A 19,304-nucleotide genomic window follows, 5' to 3' on the forward strand; every position below is an offset into this window, starting at 1 on the left:
TCCGCCTTTGATTGCCATCGTGCTCCCGTGGTTGTAGTGATTTTATAGCTAAACATTATTGGCTTTTACATCTGCTGATTGCATTCAAGCTTCAAAAATCAATATGTTGCTCAACAAAAAAACGTGTAAATATGATTTGAAACGTTTGGCACAGAGTTTATTTCCCCCGAATCTTAATTTAATCTAAAATGTGATATCAATCAAACCTCCTTCAGCTACAATGCAACATAATGAACAACAAAGTCATGAGGTGATGTCAAGGGGACAGAAAGAAAGCAAAGAAACTAGGAAACAACGAGGGAAAGAAGGTAAAAAGAAGAACCGGGGGAAAACAGAAAGTAAAACAGATGGTGGCAATGTGGAATAGAAGCAAGGACAACGTGAATCAGAAGAGCTGCAGCCGCTCACCCATCTGCATCCTGGATGTTGACGTTCACTCGCTTTGCTGCTCCGAGGAGCTCTGAAACAGAGACGAGAGGATGAGAGGATGAGAGAGCAAAGAGAAACACACTCATGGCACAAACAGTCCAAAATATAATCTATGCAGAATCCAGTGATTAATGTATTCTCTCTCCTTGTACGTATTATAATAATTCACTCCCCGCTGGCAGAGGAGACAGCTACACTGTTATACCTGTGACAGCTCAAACAGCAGAGGTCAAGAAGAAGTGCAGAGGCAAAAGTATGTTTTTTAAGATAAATATTAGACATTTCTCAATTGATAATAATTACAATATGAGCTTTTAGTCCTCCGCTGTCTCTAATCTTAAAAAAAACAAAAACTATTACATCCCTAAACATGAATAACGTTGATTAAGTAGATGTTTGATGTCTTTTATTAAAAGACCTGTCAATCAATTTGAGTGAGTCGGTGGGTTTTGATCATGAGGTTGGACACCAGTTGTTGTCACGTCATCAAAAATATAATTATCATCACGCACCAGACACATGCGTGTGTGTTAAATATTGCATTTCATGTCTGCAAGGTTTATTGAGCAAACAAATACACTCGAGGGAATATTATTTAGGGAAAAAGATTCAGATCAAAGATTGATTTCACTTCCACTGAATGTACGTGGAGCATGTTTTTAGTATTTTGGGGTAAATCCTGCGTAGATAAATGTGCGTAAATGTGCGCCTGTGTTTGTGATTATGTGAATGTGAATCAGAAAGATAAAGGAATCAGACAGCGGGAACAATCACACAGGCACAAACACTCACATAAACCAACACACAACTCTCAGAAAAGGACACAGAAAAAGCGGCTTGTTTGTCTCCATTTTTTTTTTTCTTTTTTTGGTCAAACCCTCATAATCCACGGACCGTAATCTGTAGCTGGTCTGTAATCTGGGGGAAAGCTTCTCCTTCTCTCTGCAGCTCTATCTGCACTTCATCCCCTCATCCTGCTCTCACACTCTAATTTTCGCTGTAATTTGCTAAAGAGCGCGTGCTGATGATTGGTAGCTGTGCTGTTTTGTGTTTACACTCTGCAGCTGACATCATTCTGCTGCTTGTGTGTGTGTTTGTGTGTGTGTTTGTGCATGTGTAGCCCCCCCCCCCCCCCCCCTTCCCCACACCCATCTATCTATCTGGATTAACCCCCCTCCTCCCAACCTTCCCCGCCACAGCAGATGAATCAATGAGTGCAGATATCTGTGTCACCATCAGGGCGCCACATGACCCCGCCTACCCGAGCACACATCTATGGCAACGCCACCGCATCCGACAGCCACAACAACCAGCTCCGGTTAGTTTTTCTGTCTGATTATATCAAGTAATCGCCTAAAAACTTGATTCAATTCTCATTCAATTTTGGAGCGGATGAACACATTATTTTTCATTATCATTGATATATATATATATATATATATATATATATATATATATATATATATATATATATATATATATATATATAAAAATATATATATATCTGTGTGTTCCTCACTGGAATATCCGTCTCCTCTGACACGGAGTCTGGGTCACGGCATCACTTAATAACCACACGGTATATTTAATCAAATACTTGGATGCGGCTGGCAACTACTGGTTACAGCTCTGCCCTCTGTGATCGCTCTCCAAAACTGATTTTCATCCTCAAAACTCACACTTTACTTCCATTTTATTTTAACCCTAAATGTGAGTTTTTCTCTGTGTGTATTTTCCTTCTCTGGCATGTTTGTTTAGGCGCATTACCATAATGTTTCTCTGATGGTGTCCTTGGAGCAGGGTTCATTTCCCCCCCTCTCTTTTTCTCATTTTTTTTTCCATCAATGATCATTTTAGGCGTAACACTGCAACCGAGCCCCTGTTACCATAGTAACCCCTCAATGTGCCATCCTCACAGACTGTCAATCCCTCGGCAGGGATTACTATGATATTATGTTAGCCGCATCTCCCACAAAATAGCCGTTTAAAGAGTTCATTTTAAGTTTATTGTCGACGTGAAATCCTCATCGTTCAGGTTTTGATCTGAAAGCCCTCTGGTTTTGAGGAGCCGGGGTGGAAGTGGAGGGTTTCTCGAGGGTTCTCATTACCAGAAATCTTCTGAAGTCCAGTTTTCCCCCATCCCGGCTCCCCTCTGCTGACTTCCGCCTGCCATCACGCATCCAGAGTTTCAGTGTAACGCGTCGCCTTAAAACAAACTCGGCGCCGCTCGGCTTCCAGACGGCTGCACGCGTGTGTTCAGCGGCCTCAGAGGTCACAGCGTGCTGATGGTGCAGGAGCGACGCCACACTTTCACCAGGAGTACACAACGACAGGTCGACGCGGCAATGTGACGAGTGGTGCAGGGGCAGTGATCAGGAAAAACATGCTATTTTTGAAAATGGTGTTATCTTGTCGTGTATCTAGTGTTTGTGTTGCATATGAAGGTAGATTTGTGTCTTTTTTTTTTTACCCAAGCAAATTTCTGGTTTGTTAGTAAATTATCTCCAAATCTCTGCTCTTAATTGAAAACATTACTCTTAAAAAAAAAAAAAAAAAAAACGTTAAAAAAAAAGAACTCCCAAAACTAAAATTTGCTCTCAAAATTAAAAAAAAAAAGCTCTAAAAAATGCTCTCAAAACTAGAATTTGCTCTAAAAAAATTATTTTAGTTTTGAGAGCGTGTTTTTTTTTTTTTTGGAGAGCAATTTTTTAAATTGAGAGCAAAGATTTGAAGATAATTTACTTACAAACATTTGCTTGGGTAAAAAAGACACAACTCTACCTTTATAGTTGCAGAACTACTTTTTGTAAAACGCTAGTATTCATAAAAGCCTCTTCCTGCACACAGAATACAGCACATATCCAACAAGAGCCGGATTAATATATGGTGATATTGTTATTTCCTCTGTAACAGCTGGACTTGCAATTTGTTTTTTCAAAGATCAAAAAACAAAACATGTAACAATGGACAATGCCTCTTCTTCTTCGTCACATCCTTCATCTACATTTTGATCTTTGTGGCTACGGATAGGACACAATTAAGCGTACATTACTTTCGGTGTTGATTAGCCTGTTAAATATGATCATTTTTTATCTAAATAATGTCATAAGAATTAAGATTGACACTGATTTCCCAGAAGTTGACATGTTATTAACAGCCCCAAACCAGAATATATCTGGAATCACTGCATTTCTTTTGAGCTTTTTTGCTTGAAAAGTGATTCATTCGCTTTTAAAATATAGTTGCACATTTTGTACGGCCCCAAGGTTACAGTATACTGCACTTGTTGGGGATTATTATGGTCTCTTGTGCTGCTGATGAGTCACTGATAACTGAGATTTCCATTTTTTACTTTTATTTCAGACCACCTCAGTGTTTTTGATCAATGTGCAAATCCTGCTGTTCCCCAGCCGAGGAACAAAAACAAATGAAAAGTAGTAATGTTTAATAATTCATCTGCTTTACTGTTGGTCTATTGCAAGACTGTTGAGATACAGTTGTTTATTTAATGTTGTGGGAATACCGGTCCTTATTACTATCGGGCTGAGTCCAAACCGTGATCAACAGGCACAACAGACACAGCTCCGTAATGACTTAGCGTCCATTACAGTCGCCTACAACATTAAAGAAGTACAAATATGATAAGCACGTTCTCGTATCTCTAAGATGAAAAGCTTTATTGCGACTGTGCCGAAGATAAGGGAACCATTACCAATTGGTTTAGAAATACGCCTTAAAAAGCCACTGGCTTTTAAAGTCCTCGGCTTAAAAGTGAACCGGAAAGCTCGACGAGTTCAAACTTTGCTCAACAAAATCAGTGAGCCCGTTGATTACAGCGGGATTATGAATTTAACGGATGGATTTGGTGACAATCTGTAGTTTTCTCATTGTCAACGAACCCCACAGAAAGTCCCAAACCAGCAATGCATTGATCGGTCTACAAGTGTGGTCTGCAAAGCTGATAACGCTGCAGCTTATTCCTCAAAGACGCAGAAGTGGAGGTATTTAGAGACGGACGAACACGCTGCTGCTCGTGGTCTCTTCTCGGGATTTGTTTAGAGTACAAAGAATAGCGTTAGCATAATCTTCAAAGCTATTTCAATAACGCACACCTTCCAAAATATGAGTTAGAAATACAAAATATATGACAAAAACATTACCCTCGACATAACGAGGAAGGGATTTCAACCGGATTTTCTATTTAACAGATTAATTGGGTTTTAATGTGGGTTTATTATGGGAGGAACAACGTTCTGTAGTTCATGAGATCTTGTTGACAAATCAAAGAAATATAATTTCAGACTGAGCCATTTGGTGTAGTTTTGAGGCAACTACAAATTCCTTGGGGCAGTAGTTGTAGTCTGGGCCACGTAATTAAAATATGTTTATTTGTGTTTATTTTGTAACTTCTGGACCTATTTGTGCTGCTAACAAGAGTAGTACACCCTGTATGCTGACAGGCAACGCTTTTGTGTTTCCTTTCTCTTGTAGAGGTGCCAGAACTGTAGTTAAGTTGTATTTACAGACATTTTTTTCACCTTATTTCTCACATATTTTGACAATAATTTGATTTGCCCCATTTTTTTAAGTATCTGGACAGGAGGTGACTGATTTAAAGTTTGAAGGATTTAAAGGTATTTAAAGTTCTGCACTGCAAAGTTGCTTATACGCAGATTTGGATTACAGACAACACCAAGTTAGCTGTTTCCAGTGTTCATGCTAAGCTAAGCTAGCCCACTGCTAGTTCCAGCCGGAGATCTACGAACATGAGAGAGGCGTCCATGTTGCACTACTGCTTCAGTCAGATGGAGAAGACGCTCTGCTGCGTGACACGCGAGACAGACTGGGAAGTGAAGTGGCCTCACGTCGTCCTGCCACCACTTCAAGTCCTAAAACCCTCCTCCATCAAAATGTGACATTTAGCAAACAACCGCTACGGCAACTTCCTCTCACCTGCTGCTCTGAACATCATTACTGTTAATAATGAAAAACGCAGTCAGGCACATGGCTAACACCTGATGTGTCGGGTGTGTCTCGTGCAATCTTGGCTGTAATTGTGTGCGTTCGAGGTGTTTTTGTGTGTGTGTGTGTGTGTGTGTGTGTGTGTGTGTGTGTGTGTGTGTGTGTGTGTGTGTGTGTGTGTGAGAGTGAGATTCTCCAGCAGAGAAACCAGGCTTCCTGTTTAATTATTCAATCATAAACCTGGATTCATGCAGTCACTCACACACATACACACACATAAATACACACACATAAATACACACACACACACCACACACACACATGCACACACACGTACACAGACACACTTACACAAACGTTCTCTCGCTCTCTCTCTCACACACACACACACAGATACACACACACACACTCTCTCTCTCACACACATACACGAACACACACACATACATACACACACATACGCACACACTCTCTCTCTCTCTCTCTCTCTCTCTCTCTCTCTCTCTCTCTCTCTCTCTCTCTCTCTCTCTCTCTCTCTCTCTCTCTCTCTCTCTCTCTCTCACACACACACACATACTCATTCTGATTCACACACACCTTCCACAGCTCACCTTTGACCTCTCTCCATCACTTCCTGTCTCTTTACATCCTGTATTCATAACTCGCCGTTTCCCTCCTTCTGTTCTGCACTCTCACTCTTTTACTCTCCCATGCCGACCCTCCTCCTCACCCCTCATGTCCCTCACCCGCCACCCTCCTCCCCCTTTCTCTTTGTCAGTGTGCAGTGGACTGAGCACTCAGAGCTGATCTCTTCTGGCATTTGAGGAGAAGCATTTTTCTTTTTCATGGCACTGCTGGAATGTCCAGAGACAAACACACGAGAGGAGACAAGGAGAGGAGATGAGAAGAAAGGAGGCGAGAGGAGGAGAGAGGAGGAGAGAGGCGACAACGATAGAGTGGAGGGAGGAAGAGAAGAAGGGAGACAAGGATGAGGGGAAGGTAGGAGAGGAGTTGAGGGCAGAGGAGATGAGACAATGATATAGGTGAGAAGAGGAGACAAGGATAGAGGAGAGGAGCAGAAACAAGAGTAGAGGAGGAGAAAACGAGGAAAGAGGAGAGGACAAGAGAGGAGACAAGATAGTAGAGGAGGGGAGAGGTGACAAGGATAGAGGAGCGAAGAGGGAGAAGGAGAGGAGATGAGACAAGGAAAGAGGTAAGAATAAGAGACAAGGAAAGAGGAGAAGAAACAATAGGTGAGAAGAGGGGAGGAGAAGAGAAAAGGATAGAACATAGAAAAGATGGGTAGGGGAGACAAGGATATAGAGGAAAGGAAAGGAGAGGAGGCAAAGATAGAGGTGAGGAGACACGGATGGAGGACAGGAGAGGAGAGGAAACAAGAGGAGAAGAGGGGAGAGGGTAGGAAAGGAGACAAGATAAAGGAGATAAGAGAGGAAGAGGGACTAGAGGAGACAAGAGAGAGGAAGAGATGCTAAATAAGAAAAAAGTATAGAAAGTAAGGAAGGAAGAGAAAAACAGGGGAAGACGTGAAAGGACATCGGAGCAAAGAGGAGGCGAGGAATAGAGGAGGCAGGACAGAGTAACAGAGAGAAAAAAGGCAACAGGAGGGGAGAGGATAGGAAACAGGAGGAGAGGAGTAGTGAGGAGGAGATAAATTCAGAGCAGAGAATCGAGAGGGGCCTGGTGATGAAATCGGAGAGGAGGAGAGCTGTTTCAAAGCTGTAATTGAAATCTAATTATCACCTCAAGTCCCAGCTGACTCCACGTCAAACACCCGCGCACACACACACACACACGCCGCACACACATACATGTGCACACATGAGCGCCACATTGGTGCACACGTCCGCACGTGTACTCGTAGGAACATTATTATCACTAACATCTGGCATCTTCACACACCACTAATCCGCCTGTCCCGAGAGCGGTGCAGGACCTTAAACTGCACCCCTCTCTCTCCCTCCCTCTCTCTCCAACACACACTGTCACTCACACACACGCTCACACGCACTAGTACGCACATCCTCTCTGGTGTGCACACATACACACATTTTCATTTCCGTGCATTCATGCAGCAATACACACACACACACACACACACACACACAGAAACGTCAATGGAGGAAAATGGGTGGCGAGCATCCTCCTGATCTCTAATTCATTTCTGATGACTGTTCTCAGACATGTGCAACGTCATCACTATCACACATTCAACGTCATAGCACACACACACACACACACACACAAACACACACAGCTGAACACACATAAAAAACACCTGCAGGAAAAACAAAAACACACACACATACATACATACATTTAGGTTAAATGGCATCACATCCGATTTAGCCTGCACTGTCCTGACCTCGTAATGACGGGTGTGTGTATGTGTGTGTGTGCGTGCGTGCGTGTGTGTGTCTGTGTGTATGACAGGAGGATGGAGGGATACTGACTGGCTTTCCCTGGCCGAGGTCTCTGTAGAAGCCGCTGAGCTGTCAGCAAGTCCTCGGTCTTCACGGCCTGGAGCAGCTCCTGGTCCTTCCCCATGTCCCCTCCGTCCCGCCTCGGTCCTCTCGGTCCCGCTCTCTTCCTCTGAGCGCCCCTCTCTCCTCCGCTAATCCGCTGCTACATCCTGCCGCCGCTCCGGGCCTCCCGCTGGAGCTGAGGCGCGCGGAGGGATTGACGCTGCCGGGAGTGGGATGCTTCCGATTCGGCCAGGGGTCCAGCGCACGTCCCGCGGTCCCTCCCCCCCCCCCCCCAAACCCTCCCTCCCTCCCCCTCCCCCTCCACGCGGTGCTTACCGAGCGAACCGACCGACCGCCCGCCCGACAGGACCTCGCTCTCTGCAGAGATGCTCTCCGGCCGCGCTGGAACACACACACACACACACGCACACACACACACGCACGCACTCACTCACTCACTCACTCACACACACACACACACACACACGCGCGCGCGCGCGCGCACGCACACTCGTGACAGATTCCACTCCGCGTGACGATTTTCACCGGGTCTCCGTGTGCGTGCCGGTGGAGCTCGAGCGCCCTCCTATACACACACACACACACACACACACGCACACACACACACACACACACACACACACACACCGGGTCAAATCCGCACCCCTGAAATCTCACGAGCCCTCAATCCGCAGAATAACGCGCGCGGGTCGCGGATGTTTGAACGTGTGACCGCTGTCGCCGCTGCGATGCTGGACCAGCTCGCGCCAGCTCCGGCGTGCAAACACACACACACACACACACCCACTCACACTCACACACACTCACACACACACACACTCACACACACACACACGGAGACACACGCACATACGCGCACATCCACAGTCACATATGGCATTACATAAACACGAGCTATACTTGTGCGCGCGCGCGCCACTCCAGTTGTGGTAATCCCAGTCCGCGTGTTTCCGCGCGCGTGCGGGCGGACAAGTCAGGAGAGGTCGTTTGACATCATACAAATTGTACTGAGTCGCGTGCAAGAGGCGCAATCAGTGCGCGGGGACAGTGGAGGGACGGGATCGCGCAGACCCGTGAGACAGATGCACACATCTGATCCATAACACTGACGCTGTCCTTCACGAATTCAATTCAAACTGGAATTATTCATTCACATCTTGCTCTGGAGATGTTTTTTTTTTCTTTCTATCCTCCCCTTTATTTTTCTTTCCTTCAAGTTATTCTTTTCTTTCCATTATTGCGTGTGCATTTTATTTTTTACTTTATGTTCTTCATTAACCTACACACGTTGAACGTGAAGAAGTTGTAATTGCTTCATTGTTTAAAGGTGCTACACAATTAAACTGACCTCGCCCCAATATGTGTCACTGTGGTGATGCTTTTACATCAACATTGTTTAAGGTTAATGAGCCAGGGATAATTTAAAGACAGGAAAAGTGTGTGTGTGCGTGCGTGTGTGTGTGTGTGTCCCTGATGAAGGGCTAATTTAGACTAAAGGGGCCACTGACAATCAGATTTAGGACAGGAAGTGGATGACAGAGGGATGGTACTTAATCAAACTGTGTATATGAGCAAGTTTTATATGTGTAATGACACATATCTAATTGAAATGGCAGATATCTTTTTTGTTAAGAGTCAGCTTCATACATGGCCGGTTTAACCCGCTACGGGGCTTCCTTCTTAGCCCCACAATTTACTTTGTATTTGAGAGTAAAAAATGTAGAGTTGCATCCCAATGCCAGCTTTTGAGTGTAGTGTTATGAAAGTATACAAACAAAGTCAATGTGCATGTATGTAGCACTAAACAAAGGGTTGATTCTAAGTGTTCTGCCAAAGAAAAGGCAGCTCCTGAAACCAAATATTGTTTATCCTCGTGAGGTTCAATTGGAAAGCAGCGACCTTCGGAAGTCACGCTTCGATTGACATCCAAAAGCGCACTTACTGTGTAGTTTCCTGTTTGTGTGACACATTAAAGTGAGCTGCTTTCTGGTGCGCCAGCTACAAAATCAGTCGACGATAAAGATGAGTTTATGATACAGACTTGGCGTTCGCAGCATATCGCGGCTCGATGAGGCCGTTTATGGGGACGGCGGTGCTTTGAGCTGAGTGGTAATGTCAGCATGCGATAGATATCATGACGACGTCGAGCCGGAGTGTTACCACAGTGCACTGTTTTTATTACAAGGACAATTTCCTGCTTAGTGGTTCAGCCTCATGGTGTGTACATGCATTATTACTTGTCAACTTCAAGATTTTAATTTATTCAACTTCAACAACATTTTGCAAAGCGTCACACATTCGTACAGTTGTCTGTTGTTCCATAGGACTGCAGGAAGTATATTACACATGTATCTCTATTTGAGATGCAGATGAATAGTTTAATAGATAAATAAAGCAAATACGGCTTCAACAACTCGCAGATCAAACACTCAAATGGAGAGTATTTGTTTAACTTAAAAATACAAACGACACGCCGACAGAGCGACGGACACACAGGCCTCTATATACAATAAGGGTACGCCTGAACGTAGTCTTTGACTTGAGTGCTAAGTCCAGGCAAGGTGCTTATCTTTTCTGCTCCGTCTGAGCCCACGAGGGCCCTCCTGCACATCTGCTTCAGGCGCTCCGGACGCTGTCTGCGATACGGCGACGTCAGCTTACAGGATGAGCCGGTGTAATAAGTGAGCAGAGCGAAAAGTGACGCAAAAGTCCGGTGGCTGCCGTTCAGGCTGAAGAGCAGGTTGTCCAGCTGGACGCGGACGCTGGTCGGGCCGTCGTCGCTTTGGTAGCTCAGGGTGAAGAAAACATCTGGCTGGCCGCTGTCTCTGCAACGACACGGCACGTATGGTCACTTTGTGCACACTTGATGTGGTTTATTTTAGTGTCCAGTGCTTTTTATCGGGTGTGCAGTGAAGGGAAAAGGGTAGAAGATGACTATGTCTACGTGCGTGTGTCCAATGTTGGGAAATAGAATAGATTTATGTCATGATCAGACTTTGATTTTCACAAAATATGACTCATCAAAGGTTGTGACGAATGAAACTGCAAGACATACACATTTTATACACATGTGTATGCATAATCAAATACAATCCGTTCATGTTTTAAACCAAGAGAACAGTATAACAAGGGAAAGCAACAGATAGGTCAACACCAACGCCTTGTAGCGGCGGATTTACCTGATGAGGAAGGTCCCCAGCTGCGCCCGTGAGAGTATGTCGTGTGCCTCCTCCATGGCCATCGATCCCCAGTAGTAACCACTGTGCTGGAGCTGCTGGTAGGTGCGCTTCACCAGTTTGTACTCTGCGGCGCTGCTGAACGGACGGAGGTGCGTGGGGAAGCCCTCAGCGTCGGCTCCAGTGATCGGCTGCAGCAGAGAAGTCGTCGGAAACGAGTGGTGTTAAAATAAATCAAGTTATCGATGACGACAGTCACAGAGAAGCAGAGCAGAGTTCAATAAATACAAAACGATCAGAAAAAAACATTTAAAGTAAAGTTTGTGTATTATACAAATGTTTGTAGTTATCCCACTAAAGTTTATATATATATAATATGTTATTATTATAGGATTGCTTTAGTGTATACATCATAATCTTGTACAACTGATGAACGTTTGCAGATTAAATTGAGCTACAAAACGATGACACACTGATAACCACAGGTTTTGTGTGTGTTGGCTCTCCATTCATATACAAAACACAGCATAATAACAAATCAATAGTATTAATTATTGCTGTTATGTTGTGTTAGGCTAAAACAAAAACCTCTCACTGCTCAGCCCAAACATGTAAAGTCCTTCATTTGTGATACCAATGTTTTTAAAGGAGCGTTAACTATATATGAAGGGGTTGATATTAGCTCCACCTTTAGCAGCTGCAACATCAAAGTGATGTACTTTTACTTTTGGCACTTTACGTTTATTTTAATGCCTACAGCCGACTGGGAATGCAGAGTATTATATACACTGTTGTGTATTTACTTTTACTTGAAGTAAAAGCTCTGAGTACTTCCTCCACTGATGGATGCACAATTTAAAAATAAATCCTGGTGTTTGATTTCGACTGTTTCGCTCCAGCCATCTGTGCACTGTTTCAAAAAACAATATCCCAAAGCAATGAAAGCCACAAACTGAGCAAACAGTGAGCTCTAACCTGGCACCAGGTTTCAGGCTCTTCGTGTAAGTTCAGTTTTTTCCACTGCAGTACATCGAGCTGGCTCTCTGTGGGCTCTCGGCTCTCGGGCCTCTGGGCTGGTTCTGGTTCTGCGGGTTCCTCGGGGGGTTGACTTTGCGTCTCGGCCGCGCGGTTCTGTTTTCTGCTCTGCACTACTGTTTTATCCAGATTGTCTCTAACCATCCTACAAAGGAGGAGAATCCTCCTCTTGTCCACCCGTTGCACCGCTTCCTCCACTTTTCACTGGCAGATCCTCCATCACTGAGGCCTTTCTGGCCGGTCATCCGCTGCTCGGTCCTCTTTCAGACTCCATGCTAATTCAGATAGCCACTTTGAGGATAGCGTCAAGATTCATCAACGTCATCACCAACCTCCGGAGGGGAGAGGAGTCAGGACCTGTCCGACGTGTCACTGAAGAATGTGACGAGCTGAAATACAGAAAAGCGAACAATCAGCGTCAATGTTTTATTCCACTGGACTGCATTTTACTTTCATCGAATTGACCTTAAAACCTGCAATAGGCTTGATGTGTGTCTGGCCACTAGAGGGCAGCAGAAACCAGATGTGATCCCAACATCGACATATTAACAGCTTATTTACACATCGAGCAGTTGCTAATCTGTCTATTAATTTCTCAATCAAGTTGTTGGATCTATAAGATTTAACAAAGTGAGGATCAGTGTTTCCTGAATCCCAAGATGGCGTCCTCAAAATGTCCTTTTTTTTTGTCCACAACTCAAATATATTCAGTTTACTGACACAGAGGGGCAAAGAAACCACAAAATATTCACGCTCTAATTGTGCACCCTGAGGATTTCCGTTTCACAATTGTGTGCATAGTTTTCTTTATTGTGTGAATACAATGCAGAAAACCACAAATATATAAATATTGCCGTTTTTTAAAAATCTTTTATAGGCTTAATCATTATTGAGTTGCCTCTTTGGAAGATCTTTGAGGAAGCCGCTTTAAGAAGCTCCAATAAGATCACTTTCGTCGGTCCAAAAAGTTGCAGATTAATGTAATAGTTTAAAAAATAAACAATTATTCGCTCTCTTTCATCTCGGTGCTGGGCCTCCAGCGACCCCTCAGGAAAAGGTCTGGCTCCTCAGCTGCTAAAGGCTCCATAAGTCCAACAGCAAGAGACACTATTGTGTGAGCGGGTATTATTGTGTGGGTTTTTAAAAGTTGCGAGCCGAACAGCTTAACAATGAGCTCACTATAAATCTCCGTAAAGCGGAGGGGAGCTGCAGATTCAATGAGTTACTCGCTGTAGGTTCATCACAATGAGCAACCTCTTTCACATTGTTTTCACATCTTTCATCTGATTCAGTGTCACTGTGAAGATATCTCTTTGAGGCGCTTTAACCTCGCTGCATACTGGACACATGCAATCCAATGTGTGTGTGTGTGTGTGTGTGTTATTCAGGTGGTGTGGCTGACAGTAAACCACATGTTGCGTTATCATTAATCACTGGGAAGGACAGCTGTTAAATAGTTGTTTGTAAAAAAAAACGCACTTTCACTTTCACAGTGAAGCGAGACGAATACGAGTGCCGCTCTCCAAGATCATTTGTATAAAAGTTTTCCTACACGTTAGTATGCAACAGCCTTTAGTTTTCATTAAAAGTAACTCAAGTGTATTTATAAAGCTTATTTCCAGTGCAAATTAACAAAGGGCCTTGAATTAAACGATACAATAAGCAGATTTAAAATACAAATGAGGACATGAGTACAAAAAAAGGTCCTAATAATACTTAAACTTAAGTATATAAAGATATAAGTATAGTTTGTTGTCTTTTGTTTTTCTTTCTTGTTTTTACTTCTATGTTTAAAAGCACTTTCAAACTTTTGTTTGGAGACGTGCTGTTCCAATAAAGTTCATTGTGGATGATTTTACGAGAAGATGGACTGTTTCCAACAAATGTTGTGTTCTTTCTTTCACTCTGTTGTGTCACTTAGTATACTTCTTAACGTCTGCTTTTGTTTCACCTCTTTGCTCAAACGATGGAAAATGATTTGTACTCTAAATATCTTACCGAGTCGTAATCTTACTGCTTTACTGAATATGTCAATTTCAGCTCAAATCTTATGATTGTAGTCTATTTGTGTGGAGGAAGTCTGCGTCTAACTGTTATCAGTTTACAGAATATTGAGTCACTCTGGGATCGTGTTTTTCTCACAGTGTCCCACAGGGCAGGCAGCATAACAGCAGCACATTGTGTTTTTTTTAAATTCTGTGCTCCACTTTGTAATGAAATAATGACTCTGAAGTTTAACTTTCAGTTTGAAGTTTCACACGTTTGAAGCCGTGCCGCCGTGCAACGTGGATGTCAAAACCCAGAAGTTTAATATCACTGACCGCATTAAATGTGAAGTTATTCAAACATAAACATGAAATAATAAGGGTTTCACATGAGGGCCAATGTGCCGCAGTTTAGAAACATCACAACTACATTCACAATGTGTGACAATGAGTCCAAATATTGACGCAGAAGAGTTCAGAACTAAAAAGAAATGTCACAGAAAAAATGAAACAAACTAATATTTTGCCTCTATCATGAGTAATACTTCCTGTTATTTGAAACCTGAGTGAATAAGGTGATATGAAGTGGTAGTCACACGGGTGTAAACATATAAGTTGAGCTGACCTCGCAGGGGTTTAAATGAAATGAATTATTGAAATTAAAGTTACACACAGCAAGACCTGCCCATGTGTGCGTGTGTGTGTGTGTGTGTGTCATGATAGTCTCGTATCTTTTGAGTACAGGTGAATGCCGACTCCAGTAAAATATGCTTTCATGAAGCACAGAGTTCACTTACTTTGCACAACCAACCTGGCCGTGAGGAGTCGCAGCAGGAGAGGCAGTCAGCGTCTTCCCTGCTGGAGGTCGCAGCTCTTCATGACTGCGCTCGTCTTACTTTCGGTTCAGGTAAGTCCGGTAACGGGGGCGGGACCGCTGTTTCAAACGGTCTGACATGTTGGCTCTGTGACAGCTCTACATCTTATCGCCTGCTCAACCACGAGACTTTGAATTGACAGGCGTGCATACGCGCGCGCGCGCGCGAACAAAACACGCACTTGTGGATTTTTACTTTCGCTTTTCGTTCTGCAGGCGAATTCTCTTAAATCACGTGATGCAGCCCGTGCGCGTTTTTTTTTTTTTTGTGTGTGTGTGTGTGTGTCTCTGTGCGTGTAGAACCGTTCACTTGATACCAGCACCTCTTTCGACTCGTTTGTGGCATACAAATGCCGAATGACAAAGAAAGCAAACATGCATTGAATGCTTGTTTTTTCATTCGTTTAACTTGATAGCAAATCATTTGAACTATGCAGACTGCTCCTTTCCGCCAAAATGAATGGGAAACAGTAAATGATCAGACATTGATGATCATCAATATCTAGTACATGTCATTAGAATATACATGCTGTAAAGAGGTGAAACGCTGCACACTTCAAACTTAACAAACATATCTTTAAACCTAATTTATATGCTATAAACTTATTGATACAGTTTAAGCTTGAATAAGGAAGGTAGCACAGTTGTAGCACTACAATGGCACTTACCGATAGCATTTTGTAGTTTGACTTTATTGAAGAAATTGTACTTTTCTGATTCTTTTTGTTCCGAGTTTACTCGGTTTAATCCAGTTATTAAGTCGCTTTGGATAAAAGCGTCAGCTAAATGAAATGTATTGAGCTCCTTCATGGGTAGAACTGAATGCAGAAATACATTAAATGTGACAGATTACTGGATTTGTATGCATTTTACCTTAAAATGCAAAAATCTCTGAAGCTTTTTTTATTCAAGAGAAAGAAGAAAAAGTTGCAGAAAACACTCACACACACACACACACACATTCATACAAACACGCACACGCACACGCGCGCGCACACACACGACCAAAAGGCATACAACCCAAAAGATCATAACTTAAAACAATGTCTACGAGCTCAGATATGGTTTTGGTTGCATTCCAAAATGTGAAAAAGCAACAACAAAATTGTATGTTTTTAGTGATTGACATGTACTTCATATGGGTAATATAATATTGTATATAAATACATGGAATATATCATTTTGGTTTGGTTACAGTTTTTCAATCAGAGGCAGATGGACACCTTGTGGGGAAATAATCAAACTGCACACACACTCTGTGATGGTAACCAGTGTGACTTCTCATAATATCATAAAGCAACGATCAGTCGGCTTCTAACATTAACAAAACATTTATTGGCATGAAGTACATTTCAGCTGAACGCTCTCTCCCACTCGGAGGAAATGTCACATCGTCTCCTTCGGACTCTTCTCATCTTCATTCATCCTCAGAGAACATGAACGTGACTGCAAGAGGCCGACGTCTCAGACCGTGGAGCTGGACGCCTGGTTTTCTTTTTTGTTTTGTCTGTGCATCCAGTAGGCCGCTGCTGTCACAGCAACGATCCCATAAGTAACCAAGACACACTGGAAGAGAGCGGAGAAAGACATTTGATTTGACTTAAATCAATGTTCACATGAAATGCATCCTGCGTGTATATAGATGTGTGTGTGTGTGTGTGTGTGCGCGTGGGTGTGTGTCTTATGTACATTTCTGCGACCTTGCAGAGTGTAGCTATTAAAGTATTTCCTCAAACCAGTCAGTTTCACAGAAGCCGGGGCTTCGATGCCAAACAGCTGCTTCTGAAATGCACAAAAAACAACAAGAGGAAGCAGTGCAACCACACTGCTGGATATCGTGACAACAACATTATACAGAACATGTGTTTGAGGAGATTAAAGACAAAATACTGTAGCATTCCATTGCAAGTAAACTCAATGTGCATTCAAAGATATTTGAAAAAAAAAAGAAGTAAATAGAATGAACCGCGTCAAAATGAAAATGAAAGCAAAAACGTCGGGTCGACTGTTTGATTATTAAGACACCGAACCTCAAACTGCTCCAGCAGACTTCTCTGTCGTCGCTGTGTGCCATCGGGCAAATAATTGTACATTAATTAAGGGAAAGAAATGTGACACTGCCCGGCTCATATCGCCTGTAACCTGCATGTTCAAAACAAATGTGAAACAATAAGACGGAAACATGCAATCTCTGTATACAATTACAACAATAACAATTAATAAGGCTTAATTTAATCTTGATGAGGGCACTCACTTCAGGAAGGAGGTACAAAATGTGCCAAAGACTGTTGCAAACACAAAATACTTTTTGTATGTTCAAAAAGGCGGTTTGTTGAGTGGCATGATGAGGCAGGACCGAGGTAACAAAACTGGTTTATGGGGATGCAAATCACATTCAACACAAGCTTTGAATTAGATGAAACTGAATTATTCATCAGCCAGAGCTCCAGCTAATCAGCTGGACTCATTCTCCACAGACTCTACGGTCTTTTTCTTTTCACGAGAGTTTAACTGTGTAAAAGCTTAGCTGTAATTCCCTTTGGGCTGAAGAGTTTGAATGTTTTTTTTTTCTTCTCTTAATGCATATGCTGAAATGTATTAACAAAATATCCCAATTCTCAAATAGCTGCAACAAAGTACATGAAAGCCAGGCTGTTTGCACATACCGACAGGAAAACGTACTTTTTCACGATGTTGAAAACACATTTATCTAAATGATGTTACAAACGATGGTCGTGCTTAAAGTTCACGCCTTTTTCAAGCAAACATTTAAAACTGGCTTGGTATAACGAGGCAGAGAAAGAAATAGTTTGACATTTTGAGAAATTCAGATAATGGACGAGCACACTCACCGCAAATATAAAGCTAGCACCAGGAGACCTTTAGCTTAGCTTAGCATACATACTGAGAAAAGGAAGAAACAGCCAGCTTGGCCCTGTTGAGCACCTATAAAGCTCAAGTGTTTAATTCATTAAAACAAACAAAGTGTTCAATTCTAAGTTGTGGTTTCACAGCAGGCTATACATTTAACTATTAGCAGCTCTGCGCAGCTGTTTCTGCGTCTTTATCCTGAGCTAAGCTAACCATTTAACCTAGCTTCAGATTTAAAGGAAAACGATGACATTTGGGGAATAGATGTCATTTTTCTCTTGCTAAGAGTTAGAGAGGATTGATACCGCCTTCATGTTAGGTGACAGCTAGCTTAGCATAAAGAGTGGAAACAGGACAAAACTGCTAGCCTGGCTAGCACCTCCAAACCTCAATATTAACACATTACACCTTGTTTGGTAAATGCATAAAAAAATAGTGTAAATAAAAAAGCTCAGCACATAACCTCCTGTAAAATAAAGTTGTAGTTTTGGAGGAGGTTGTGTGCAAAGCTATCTTTTAGTTGTTTCCTCCTGCTTTAAGCTAACTGTCTACAGACATAAGAGTGGCATCAACAAAAAGGTGCATTTTTTAATCTGTGCTCCACATGACAGTAAAAAATTAATTATCCCTTTAAAAAGTGTCGTGGTCATTTTCTTACATTGTGTCTTTTAATTCAAAAACACTGAAATCCATGAAGTGAAGTGTTCATATGGAACATCTGGTTTCCAGTTTCCATGAGGGGGAATAATTGCCATTATGAACATTACACTTGCATGGAGTGTGCCGGGGGCGACAGCAGAGTGCTGACGAGGCTGCTCTGCTCGGTAGAGCGCTGATTTATTCTGCTCCTGGTATTAGCCGAGTAGAGAGGAAACCCTTTCTTTCCCCTTAAGCCTGATAGAGATTTAACGAAGTGAAACCACGTTGTTGACTGGAGCATGATGGAGTGGTGGAGGATGGCAGCTTAAATCATTTAGAAATGAGCAGCTGGTGCACTTGTTGTTTTTTTTTTTACCTGATTCTATTAAGAATTTAGCAATGATAAAAATGTCATAACGAGCACATCTGACACCTCTGTTAAGACTCTTAAACACAGATGAGATCACGGGTTGAGGGTTCTGTGTAGATGAGATAGGACGCAGCTGTTTCCAGTGGAAAGGCTCTAAAAACAGTGGTGGAAAATAACTACGTACAATTTTGAGGTAATTGTATTTCTTCATGCGTATTTCTATTTACTGCTACCTTTAAACTACCAATACAATTCAATAGCACATATTCTACTTTCACTTCAATACATTTAAGTCAACAATTCAATTGGGATATCATATTTTTTTCTTTATCTTATATTGTGTATATTGCATCATTTACATTTATCATGTACAACGTTTACATTAGTACTTTAATTTTAATTCCAAATGAGAGCATATTTCTTTAAATCAGAGCAACTGTGACGCACCAATTTCCCCTC

At 42.5% G+C, this 19,304-nt stretch overlaps 1 protein-coding gene and 1 long non-coding RNA gene across 2 annotated transcripts; both read right to left on the reverse strand.

The window, feature by feature from the left end:
* Window positions 1-10,068: 10,068 nt before the first annotated feature.
* On the reverse strand, window positions 10,069-14,947 carry LOC137794780 (suppressor of cytokine signaling 1-like). The gene is made up of 4 exons (XM_068591795.1): window positions 14,889-14,947; window positions 12,047-12,495; window positions 11,075-11,262; window positions 10,069-10,720 (listed from the first exon to the last, which is right to left on the reverse strand). The coding sequence occupies exons 2-4, from the start codon at window positions 12,248-12,250 to the stop codon at window positions 10,396-10,398; spliced, it is 717 nt and encodes a 238-aa protein (XP_068447896.1). The 5' UTR covers window positions 12,251-12,495; window positions 14,889-14,947; the 3' UTR covers window positions 10,069-10,395.
* A 1,330-nt stretch (window positions 14,948-16,277) lies between these two features.
* On the reverse strand, window positions 16,278-18,089 carry LOC137794781 (uncharacterized). Its single transcript, XR_011078348.1, has 2 exons — window positions 16,655-18,089; window positions 16,278-16,531 (listed from the first exon to the last, which is right to left on the reverse strand). It is a non-coding gene; the product is annotated as an uncharacterized lncRNA (long non-coding RNA).
* Between the last annotated feature and the right edge of the window lie 1,215 nt (window positions 18,090-19,304).

Source organism: Clinocottus analis, unplaced genomic scaffold (genome assembly GCF_023055335.1).
Source record: "Clinocottus analis isolate CAN_PGR_092001 unplaced genomic scaffold, fCliAna1.0.p SCAF_252, whole genome shotgun sequence".
Lineage (NCBI taxonomy): Eukaryota > Metazoa > Chordata > Actinopteri > Perciformes > Cottidae > Clinocottus > Clinocottus analis.